The following is a 13,017-nucleotide window of genomic DNA, read 5'->3' on the forward strand; positions in this document are numbered from 1 at the left end:
GATTAAATATCATATATTTTAAAGTACACATTTGTGAAAGTCCAAGTCACAGAAATAGGAATGTAGTTAGTGTCTTTATGGTGTAATGGTAAGGGAGTACTGATTAGCATGAAAATAGGATGTCTTCAATTTGCTGGTGGTGATTTAATACCACATTCCCATTGCAACTGATTCAAATATCCTGCCAAAATACATTTAAAAAAATGTCAATCTAAACTATACTGTGTCCAACAATTTTTTCTGTGTAAACTTTGCATAATGTACATATATATATATATATATATATATATATATATATATATATATATATATATATATATATATATATAATACGATGAATTGTCAAACCGAAGTACTTTCATGGCACTTTATCCAAACTGTCATGTTCCTAAAGAGCTTCGTAAAGCTTGTTACCCTTTTACCCAACAATTTTCTAATCCAGTACAAAATGTTATGCAATACAAAATAAGTATTTAAATAACCCATAGTCAACTAAAAATGTTTTATATTAAGCACCTATCAACAAGAGCAAAGCTGAATTTCCTTGGGTGCAAACTGAAAATGAGGTGGCAGTGTGAAGACAGATTGCTATAATTAAGACTTCATCACTAGATTAAAAAAAAAATGCATACATATTGAAAATCACAAAACTTAATGAAGCCTGAACATTAATTTTACTGCAACCCAATTCATTAGTTGCATATAGAAACACTTATTAATGAATCACAAGTATTATGATGGTCATTGTGGTTTCCCCTCCCCATGTTTGAAAGTCATTAGTTGGAAAAGACAGGCAGCATAATGCTGATGGTGGTGAAATGATAATTAGGGATGGGGATGGATTGAGACAATATAAGTGTGATTAATATTTTAGTGTGAGGTTAATTCGTACTGAAGTAATCACGCTCATTATAAGAGACTTTTTCAAAGTATGAAATCTCTTCAAATTGCAGCCAATGGCATTACACTCTGATCTTGCGTCAAAATAATGTGTTTCTCACATACTAACGTCATTCTTTACAAAGGCAGCATGTGGTTTTTATGTGACTGAATGGTTCTGTTGATTTAGTTCTCAACTTTCAACTTGTTAATGTGTTAGTGCTTGTGGTTAGGAACATTCAAGACAACATTTTTAATATTGTTTACTTTTTCCTATACAGTAATCGCTTGAATATTGTGGTTAATGTAGACCAGACATGGCCGCGATAATCGAAAAATCTCAAAGTAGGTCACCCCTAATATGTTTACCTTTTTTTTCATCAGTGCTGAGTCCTAGTAGCAAGAGTGGCTTCCGCTTATGAGTTTCAGCGTGGATTTTCACATTTTTATGAACTTTAAAAAAAATTATTCAGTAATGAGTTCTTTGTTTAAAAAAAAAAAAAAAGTTTCTTTTTTCAATAATTAATAGCCGAAAAATATCGCGAAGAAATGAATTGACTTAAGTGAAGTCGTGATAATCGAGGGAAGATCCTACTGGAGTATGGGCAAATAATGAATGGTCTGACAAATGCTCCTTGTTTTGCGTAATATGAAAAAAGGTCTAACATATATGCCACAGAACATACACTTGACGTTTCTTAGTTCATTGCTTTATGAGGGAATCGCACCACGTTTACTCAAAACAACTCATCATGCGTGTGCTCATATTAGGCACACGCCTTGCAAATTGTTGCAATTATTGGACAAGGAAATGCCAAATTATGAATGCTTCAGGTAAAATTTATTATTTTTTTGACTGTCCATCAAGCGATAATATCCATTTGTCTACAAATTGAAATTATGCGCAGTGTGTTTTGACATTTGATATTTTGGTTTAAATGGTTCTCCCACTTATTCCATTTCTCAATTTGCTGAATTAAACCCTATATCTCTTTCATATTTATCCTTCCAGCTTTCTGTGAGGAGGGATGTAGGAGCGGCGGGACCTGTGTGTCTCCCAACACATGTGTTTGTCCTTCAGGATTCACAGGACAGTACTGCGAGACAGGTAAGACCAAGGATGACACATGACCTTCCGCTGACTCGGCTCGTCTCATTAATGTTATATTAGCCACGGTCACTCAAGCATGTGAGCATGCAATGTGTGTTGCTTTACATTGGATACAGCGTGTACTGTTATTGGGTCAGATGGCCCTGGCGCCCATCTCTGCTCAAGTGGACCACTTGTGTTTGATGGTGTTGGGGTTATGGCTCCCACTGGAGCACTGCTCATCACACAGGAACTTTCTTTAAAACTTCCCTCAGCTGTTCCTACAAAGTTGGAACCATTAAAAACAGCATCATCTCTTTTGTCCTCCTTCGTGTCCTACATGTCCCTGTGGCTTTGCTTTCTTTATTTTCTAAATGTGTCTGGTTTGTTCCCTTTTCGTTCATACTTTTTTTTTCGTTCTGATTTCCTTTTCCTGTAATTTTGACTCATTGTGTCCGTGGGCAGCGGGCGGTAAAGCAGACAATCGAGATACCAAGAGAGTAGCGAAAAGTACTTTATTGGGCTTGCCACATTCGACAGTGGGGTTTGCAGCATGGCAAGCCTAGGAGAAGGCACAAAGTGTGGGTTAGGCAGGGGGTGAAATGGGCGTGGAGGTCAGTAGCAGGAGAATTCATAACACAGAGGGTTGAGCGAAGGTTGATGATCAAAAACGTGAGAAGGCACTAACAGTGAACTCAAAAAGAAGATCCATTGACGTGGACCGTCGGTTGGTTTCAGTAGACTGGTGATGATAATTGCTGACACCTACTACGGCTGCACCCCTATGGTGCTGATTCTCTAATGTGATGACACACACATACTCACATATACCCAGGTACCTGACATTTTTACACTATATAAAATATAATTTTACATGACTCAACAAGCTTTGGCAGACAAATTCCGTCAAATAGTTACTCTGCCCTCCTTAGTAATATAATCACACATTTATTGAGCGGATTCATCTGCTCTTTAGCCCCATGACCTCCCCCAGAATGTGATCTCACAGCTATGGTCAATATCTCACCATGGGATGTCTTTTAATGACAGGTTTCAGTAAAAGGAGAATATTGTTGAATGGCATATATACATGGATTACATACATGAAATGTTTAAAAAAAAAGTTCTCTTAAGATATTGATACATTAAATTGTGAAACCTTTTAGACATTATGTTCATCTGATCTCCAAATTATTAATTGTAATCATGTACTTTTAATTACTTTGCGTAGTTACCATGGAGTCAAAAAAACACCCCAATAGTCACCACAAAATGGGAATAGTAAGCATTGTTCAAATGATGACTGAGTCTATTTTTATTTTTGTATCTTCATTTTATAGGCAAGCATTTAAAAAATAGTTATTAGATTCTTGTACACTGGCATTTAAAAATAAACTGTGCAGCACCAGCAAAGCTCAAATTTGCAGCATATTTGAGTGATATTTTCCCTAATGGTGTTTAATTAGGTTAGTAGGCCTTGGACAGAAATGTTCAACTGTGTGAGCTAGGGGAGTCTCCTGAGAGATCAGTGATTATTTTAACTACACGAATTGAGTCCCACATCATCTAAAAATTAAAGCCCTTCACCTTTTAAACTGTAAAAAAAGGAAAGTCTTATGTGCCCCCTCGCTTTGGGAAACTATTCATATGAAATCCATGATGCCATTCAGAAAGAACTACAGTAAGCAGTTTCTAATAGAAGAAAACAGAGATAAATGTAAAGCTGCTCCACCCCCAAACCCCCCCTTTTAGCCGTGTGACAAAGATGGATCGAGTGTTAGTTTTGGTAAGTGAGCTACATTTATCGACTCGCCACCTTAACAGTAGTTAGGGCTACCATTGCCAGGTTGTCTTATCTTTTCAGTTTTTCTCAGAAAAGCACACAAAGCCCAGAACCATTACGTGCTCATAAAAAGGCAATAAAAAGGCATACAATGAGGTAAGCTGTCTTGTGGACAAGGGGAGAAAAGAAGTGGACAAGGGTGAATTTTTTTATTTGCTGTCACTATATAAATTGAAACACCCTAAAAAGGAGACATCAAGCAAGAATTTTAATGCTTACACCACAGTTGGAAATATAGCTAGAAGGAAGCGGCCTAGTCAATACCTGTATGAGAATGGGCCACATTACATTTCATACGGCGACATTTCTCATGTCACTGTAACATAAATATGTAATATCCAGACAAGCACTCTTCGTCCTCAAAACCTCACTTTTCTTGTTTGTCGATAGGCACCACAATATTTTATGCAAATGTTCAGCCTTTTCTCAGATTTCTGCTTTTTCTGTCTTTAATCTTTATATTTGATGGGTTAATTGGGGTACACGGTCGATTGGTCGCCGGTCTTTTGGTCGCCGGTGTTTTGGTCGCCGATCTTTTGGTCGCCCGGATGGTAAGTGATAATTGCCATTTAAATCGTTGCTCAAATTCCCTAAATACAAACTGCGAATTACTATTGAGTCATACTTAATGCCCTAGTAATTATTAGGCTGAAGAAAAGCTCCAAATTTCCCAGACTTTTATTGTTATTTGTTGGAGAACTTGTCAAGACCCTGACTGACGTGGCTTCTTAAAGGGACAACGCATGTACATACAAACTCTTATACACTCACACGTCGGCTCAGTGAAACTGCTCAGGGCCATTGTTGGTTTTTATTGATGCATAGACCGTGTTGTTTTACCTTGTTTTGTCGCCGGTCTTTTGGTCGTCGGTCTTTTGGTCGTCGGTCTTTTGGTCGTCGGTCTTTTGGTCGCCGTTCTTTTGATCGCCCGTTGTCGCGGTCGGGGCGACCAAAAGACCGGCGACCAAAAGACCGGCGACCAATCGACCGCTCACGGTTAATTGGAGCTACAGCACCCAAATAATAGTATGGCCTTGATGGATGTTTATTCATTCACTTTGTCTACTGAAAATATTTTTCTATATCAAATTATGTTGTCAATGTGTTACCTTGTAAAAAGTTACCCAACATAACGCTTAGTCAGTTGTACATTTTGTAGAAATAAACATTGCCTTTCTGCCATCAGTCAGGTAGAGTTCATCACTGTCCTGGGGGAATAATAGAGTGCACCCCAACACATGTGACACATTATTCCTACACTGTATAATGTTCCAACAGCACACACAAAAACAGGGAGTTCCAAAGAGCTTGATCCAATTGTCTTTTGTCATTTGTCTTTTATAAAGTATTTGGCAGTTATCGGGAGAGTCATTTTACGATGATTTGCCTAGACTGCAGTCCACTTGACAACAGAGGTTTTAGATTGCCCCCTACTACATGCTCGTGTTCATAAGGCAATTATTGATTACATGCATGAAGGAGCAATACTACTTTAAACACTAGTAGCCGAATGAATGAGGTCAAAGTTATTTTCTGTGCTTGACCAACTTGATATTTTTTAGAAGAGCGTTGATGATTAGAATCACTCATCTGTGGTTGATCAAGGTGCATATAAAAGTTCAGGATGCTGGCAACCTTGTTGACTTTTTTTTAAATTACATTTCCATTTTTTGGCTTCTCCCAACCAGAGTGCTCCAAAACAAAAAACAACCAAAATTACCCTTTTATTAAAAGAATTGTGGCCATGTTGCAAGAGTGGAAACGATATATTTACGTATATATATAAAAAACATTTTGTTAAAGGACGCAGAAAAGCTATGAGAATTCTTTGGATATTCAAATGAGGGACATTAATAAATAGTTTTTTTTAATACCACTGGTAAACTCAACACGCTGCAGGGGCCGTAGTTAGCTCTTTATCACTTTCTATGATTTACTCCTTTATATGATTATGGGCATTGTTGCGATGCCAGACGGCATGTCCTTTCAACTTTATGGATATGTCCCCTCTGCTACACACACTTTTACAGCCATTAACTCAATTAAATTCCTTTTCAACACGTCGTAACAATTTATTCCTCAACTCTTCCTGTCGGGCTCATCAACTACTGGTGTACAAGACACGCTGACAACTGATACGAGATGTCAATGCAGGATAAGGCAATGGACCTTTCAAGCATTTTTGTGAACCAGTTCATATTGGTGACGAGTCGCAAAAATGTGTAGGTAGTGAAAAGTTATTGAAAAGTGTAAAGTGAGTTGACCACTGTTGTAACATCACCCACAACACTTTCTTGTCAAACGTTATAAAGTGCATATTGATACATTAGTGCGGAGGTCGGCAACCATATGCTGTATTGCTTGCTTGTCCTGTTCATTGTCAAGTTGATCTGGAACGTCCCCTTTGACAAAAGGGAGATTTAACCCTGGACTGATCAACATTCAACCCTAGGGGAAAAATAAAGACAACTCATTCTCCTAATCATGCTCCATTCCCTCCACACTCAGTTTCATAACTCTGAGTAGGAACTCGCACTTCCTGTACAAAAGTCAAATATATTTGAATAATTTAATGAGATTCAGGATTACAGCTGTTACCAAACAAATTTGATTGTCTCACTGTGTGATGCTGTTTAATTATACACAACTCATAAAAATGTTAAGATGCACTGTCACCTCAGGGGGTACTTAACTGAATTTGATAGATTAGAATTGGCTGAGCCACAATCCATAGATTTTTTTTCTTTGTAAAATAAACAAACGGTGCAAAATATAGTTTTTATCCCATTTCATTGTTGGTCAGAAAACCAGAGTTGACACCGAGTGATGTCTGGACGGACAGCCTCTTCCGTTTAGTTTCATTACTGTGGTGGTCAATATTTTTGTAGTTTTTTTCCAGAAAATGAAATCATTTTATCAGAAAATAGTTCATACATGTCGTGTTGGTAAAAATTGGTAAAACATGAGTACTCCCGATATTTGTTTTTTTCTGACTGAATTGGGCACATATAGAAGGAAGCGGAGTAGCCAGTTAGTATTGAATTCTGTTAATATTGAATTCTGTCAGTTTGATCCAAGTACTTAGCAATAACCGCCTTTACCAAGTAACAAATTGTTATGTTTCTGATGTAGAGCGTGGGAGGCCCCAAATGCAGGGAAGCAGACAAAGACAGGGAGTGAGGGCGCACTAACTAAACTTTCACAAAGTTATCAAAGTAACAATGGACTTAAAAACTAAGAACAAAACCAAACCTTACTGTGGAGACGTGGGGAAACGAAGCGCACAGGGAATGAAGAGAGGACATGGAAACACGTAAACACAATATGATCTGATGAGGACTGACAAATACACAGGGGGTTTAAATAGGCAGACATGGTTTGAGGAGACAATCAGAAACAACTGGGTCACATGAGGGAAAAAACCAACAAACCCCGACCAAACTAATACCTAACACAAATTATGTGTAGCCAATGAATTGGGTTGTTTTATTGGGTTGATATATTATGATTAGCATGCGGACTAGCTGACATATTTAACAATGCAATGGGAACCAAAGCAGCAAAGTTTTAGGCAGCATTATTGGCCCAGGCCAGCAATTTCAGATGATAAATTATTAAATTTCCAATCGGCATATTTGCTTGTAGAGTCTATTGTCATAAATGTAAGGTATTAACCATTCAGTAGAACCAATGTTACTGGAGCCCAAAATGCTCGGGCTCTATTTTTCTCTGGGGGCCATGTTATGGTGCTTCATTCTTCCCATTTGAACTTGCAGAAAAATCTCATTTTCTTCCCACTTACTTCTTTCTCTGACCCACTTTTAATTTTGTGTTCCAACTGTTGCGCCATGAACGAGTATACTTGTCTATCTACTCATTTTCCACGGAGTCATAAAACCTTTGATGGATACTCTCCTCCTGTTAGGTCATCGTTTTTTAACAACCCTGAGCCTCAAAGTTACATACGTTATTTCTTTGTACAATTTCAATAGATATGTGTGAGTCTTGGTAATTTATTTTTAATCCTCTTTGACAATATTCTATCACTTAATTAACGTGTTAAAATCTGTCATAGTGGGACTTTAACCTTGATCATTACTATTAAAAGGCATCATACCTTTTGTTTCCATCATAATTAGCTTCCATCAACCAAGCGTGACCTTAAACTAAAGTACCAAATGCCGTGTTCGAGTTCTTCAGGTTTTGCATCTCACTTTGAGGCTCAACGGAGCACGTAAACAATTAGTGAAAGTAACTTCTGAAGAGACTTCCTTGTCAATTTGGCGAATATTGGCATTTAGGTAATGACAATGTGACTACAGGTCCGAGTCTAACAGACCAGTGCGTGACCAGGTTGTGTTATATAGTAAGAAGAAGAATAACTACGCATGATCAGCAAATTCACGTGACATATAAAGGATGAGTGATTTTCTCTCCTGAGATGGAGCTAAGACCTCCCGCCACTTGACTGGGCAGGGGTATTTACTCCGCTTGAGAGAAACGGAACAAGCCAAGTAAAATTGGAAGTGTGCCTGGTTTCATCCCTTTTGTGAAGCAACAGAGATGAGTGACATCTAATGTTGGCTGGGCAGTGCCACTCTTGTGCAAATATTTGGCAGTTTGACGGTCTTTACCTTTCGTTGTTGCGAGCAAGCAAGCAAGACAACAAAGAATCAATGATATTTCATGTTCATAATCAAGAATGTGCCTGTGTGTATATGTATGTGTACTCAGATATCAACGAGTGCGCAGAGGGCCTGATTGAGTGCCACAACCATTCCCATTGTGTCAACCTTCCTGGCTGGTACCATTGTGAATGCAGAATGGGTTTCCATGACAATGGCTCCTATCTGCTTGATGGTAGCTCATGCATTGGTGAGTATCCACTGAGTTTAAAACATGTTATCACCTCTTCAGTTGAAGTCGCTGATATCCAAGCCCCACATATCTATCACCTCATAAATATCATTTTTGTTCCTTTCATTACATGATAGAATTCAAGATAAATGTTACTCCTTTCTCGCTGTCGCTTTTATTGCTGTTTCTTTTGGACATTCTTCTTCCTAGGAGGCATGAAGGGCTGAGCTGCTTTTAAAATGAAAAAAATATGTTTGTCCCACTTCAATTTTAACGGTTTGCAACTGACAAAAAAGAAGAATAATGAAAATAATGTCAAACACTCAAGAGAAAAATAAAAATAGAAGAAATACGGTATCAAATTAAATCCTCAATGCAGCCAAATGAACAAATACAGTCTGGTTGGTGTTTTTTATTTTTTAACCAAATTCACCAGACTTCTCGTAAGATTTGAATGTATTCATGATTGTCTCCCCCTCGAACTCTAAAATAAATTCACACACCTCACCAAGATGAACGTGCACTAGACATGCATTGTACGTGTCTGGTAAACAAACTTATTTTAACCATTGCTAGCATGCCTTCTTCATAATGGAATATTTCCAAATACTATCAGCCCTCTTTTCGTACACTAAGTGCTGCGTAAAACGTGTTGCAAGTGGATGTTTAAAGTATTTATATAGTACTTGAAAAAGAATAAAGTGTTCATCATGCTGGAATTAGGCATTTGGGGGTAATATGACTGATAACTGTCCAGGAAGAAACTGGGCCTAAGCTTGATTGTCCTGGATCGGATGCTCCATAAGCTCCCCCCTGAGGGAAAAAGATTGAAATAGAAGTCTAAAGCCTTGATGATCAAGAGGGTGAGAATCTCCTCCAGACTCATGTCCTCAATCCTGCACATTGCTGTTTGGGGAGGAAGTAGTGACATTAGTAAGCTGTCTTGAAAAGACAGTGTTGTTTACTGTAAGCATAATTTCCAATGCTTCCTGGCAATGACTCCACTTCACTGGTGTTTGATTATCCTCCTTTGAGTAATCTGACTCACTGCTGCTTAAACCTTCCACCAAAAATATTACCATCACCTAATAACCACGAAAACACAAAAATGACTTTTAAAATGACTTTAACAAAAACCTACTCATCACTTTCCCATCCCTGTGACTTCAATATTCACATGGCAATCACAATAATTACCTCACAAATGGCTTCTCTTCTTGTTTTAAATCAATATGTGCACTTCCCTGCACACAATAGGGGATATATTTTGGATTAGGTTTGTTGCTCTGGTGTCACTTTCTCTCAATGTAAACCCACTCCCTCCCATACTCCAACCATAAATGCAAAATAAATCCTGCCCAGACTAATCTCCTGCTATAAGATTAAAGACATTAACACCCATATTCTTCTGGACACGACTGAACTCCCCAAGATAGTCCTTGATAATGATCTCCACACACCCTTGAACCCCCCCACGCTCCTGCAAAAATCAAATCAGTCCATTTCCCCTGTTCTGCACCATGTGTCACACTCTCTCTCAAATCCTATATAAAATAGTGGCTATGCAGTAAACAGCAATCAATGAAACTTGATTGCGTTTCCAATATTTTCCATTCTGCCAGGAGGGAGGACAATGGGCAGTCTTTGATGTACAGATAAACAACTACCAGACGTGCCTGGTCACTTATCATTTTGTAAAAATGTAGTTTAATCAAATCATATTTTTATTCTGTGAACTATTTTTGAAAATTACTGATGATTAATGCACGTATTAGATCTTTTGTGTAGCCCCATTTCAATTTGAGGAAAGGTGCAAATCCAAATGAACTGTCTTAAACCTTTCCAGAAAGTAACAATTATACAGACGTATTGACTGTCTCTATTGTCCCAGTTCTGTTGTTTTTCTTTTTCAGACATACGCAAATCCTGGTGAGATATTCTGCCCATGAAATGACAATAAATTAAAGTTCACTGACAAACCTCTCCCTCTCCTAGTGCACCAGTCTATTGTGGTTGCCAACAGGATATACGTATAATCCTGTACACGCATATTTATAAAAGTAGCTTAGTAAAGAAAAAAATAACTAAGCAACTGATGATGGTATCATTATTGCAATGCCTTTAATCTCAAACTAGTTACAAGATACCCTAACTCCAAGTGCATTGCAATGAATCTACTTTAGATTTGAAAACTTCTGATCCAACATATGCTCAGCCTTACCACGAATTTCCATCATTACACTTCTGACAGCTGCCTTCATAGCTCTTCGATTTCCTGCTGCCCTGATAGGTACAATGCATACCGAAATCAGGACACCTTCCCCCAATTCCATTTGAAGTGCCTGTCTTTATCTTTTTAAAAGGGTGAGTTGTAGACTGACTACAGACAATTTGCATACTGCCATTGCGTCATTTCTACACTATTTATCGTTGTAGTTTTGTTATTTAAGCATTTTCACAGTTATCGGTCACTACTGGGCATTTTATATTGCATAAAGACACAAAATTTAAGTTTTTATGCTTGTTTAAATGAATGGTTTGTTATTGTTACAATATTGTTTCCGTATTGGCCTACTAGACTCCTTACGTCTTGACATACAAGGACAATAAACATAAATGGGATTCTGTTCCTCACTCAACTTTTACAATTCAACTTTGGTTAATTCTAACTACTGTAATCTATCTATACAAATCTTAGTAATACATCAAAGTGTATATAGGCTAGAAGACCCCCGCGAGAATAACCGTCTCATAAAATTAATGAATGAACTATATAAACAAGACCAACCAATCGCTGGGTTATAATAATAATTCAGTAGTTAAGGGGCAGGTTACCAGGAGAATGAAAAAAAAAAAGATCAAATCATGGGTATGATGGCTAAACTTTACCATGTGTTTTCCCAACTGTTTAATTGAACAAGTAATTTGAATTGAATAGTGTAAGTATGAATGTCTTTGTTTTGCAGTTGTTACCACATTTACTTTACTTCATATTTTGCATCTAAGGATGGATGATATATAAAGGCGGCATATCACTGAGTTTGGATTACGTAATAAAATACACTATCTGTCAAAATGTATACAATATAGTATCATTATGAAGATTTTTTTAACTGTGATTCAAATATCCATCAACTCTTGAGATTAAACCCCTTGGAACAGAAATGAAGAAATTCTAATCAAATTAATAGATATTCACTGTAATTTGAGAGGATACATTGGGTACCTCGTGGAAAGAAAGAAAAAACAGTAATAACATAATCATTAAGCATTATAACAAATCTAACATTGTAGTTAATTTCGGGATGCTGTTGTAATACAATATTACATGTCTGGGTGTTTAGTACCATACGGGAATAAAACGGCATTTAAGCTACATGCAGCAAAGAACACTATTTTGGGTAAAATAGTGCATCCTTATTTTACATATAACTGAACTCAGAAGACTGAATTAAATAGCATATGCTTTCATTTGCAAGCAATTCGTTTCGGAGCATTGCGGGGTGTTGAATAGGCTGTGTCAGGATGGGAGCAGCTGCATGCTTTATTTCTTTTGCATTATTGCTTCGACTGAGAGCTACATGGGTTGTGTCTCAAAATGCATGTATAATCCTGAATGCAATGGAGTAAGCCAAATAGCTTTGGCAGATTTCTGTGAGAATAATACATAGAAAAAATGGCGGTTTTATCCATGTAATAACAATGTGGGTCTATTTCTTTATCATTGTCTATAATTAACCTGACCTTTGATGCGACCTTCTAGCAGAAATATTATTCAAATTTTCAACACTTCAAGTGCTCACATAGATGGATTTGTTCCTGCACTTGCAATATGTTCTTTGCTGGAGTACAGCTATTTTGATTTTATGCTTTGGACTTTGTTGGATGTGTGCTCCGTATTCTCCAAATTACTTATGTGTCGTAGTCTTGGTTATGTGTCATCTGCAAGCAGTAGGTTCTGGCAGAAGGTGGTGAATGTAGCATAACAAGTGTGAATCCTTCAATAGTAGAGGTGCGTGTGTTAGGTTTAGTCGGGGTGTTGGTTGGTTTTGTTATGCTTTTTTTTCCTCTGGGTGTCCTGTCGGAGTGATACCCCATTGTGTTCACCTGCCATTTCTCCGCCCCTGGTGTATCCCCTGCTTGCTCCCTCTTGTGTTACCCAGGTGTTCCTAATTGTAATCAACCACTGTCTGTCTATTTAAACCCTGTGTGTTTGTGAGTCATTGTCTGCTTTGTTTACTCGATGCCAAGTTATCCAGCCATATTTAATGTTCCTTGTTTCCCCATGTATTCCGTCAGGTTTGATTTTGTGATTTGATGTCTAAGGCTTTGTTATTTTGTAAAGACT

The 13,017-nt window shown here is 37.6% G+C and overlaps 1 protein-coding gene across 6 annotated transcripts in view; it reads left to right on the top strand.

Annotated features, from left to right (window-relative positions):
• LOC144092339 (protein kinase C-binding protein NELL1-like) overlaps positions 1-13,017 on the top strand; it is a 152,846-nt gene that overhangs the window by 112,377 nt on the left and 27,452 nt on the right. For all 6 annotated transcript variants that reach the window (XR_013306001.1, XR_013306000.1, XR_013306003.1 and 3 more), the window contains 2 exons: positions 1,892-1,987; positions 8,547-8,687. Coding sequence is in view for 2 of the 6 variants with exons in the window: in XM_077624980.1 (XP_077481106.1) it covers positions 1,892-1,987; positions 8,547-8,687 (237 nt within the window). In the remaining 4 variants the exon portion in view is untranslated. The remainder of the gene's footprint in view (positions 1-1,891; positions 1,988-8,546; positions 8,688-13,017) is intronic.

Source organism: Stigmatopora argus, chromosome 2, assembly GCF_051989625.1.
Source record: "Stigmatopora argus isolate UIUO_Sarg chromosome 2, RoL_Sarg_1.0, whole genome shotgun sequence".
NCBI classification, from domain to species: domain Eukaryota; kingdom Metazoa; phylum Chordata; class Actinopteri; order Syngnathiformes; family Syngnathidae; genus Stigmatopora; species Stigmatopora argus.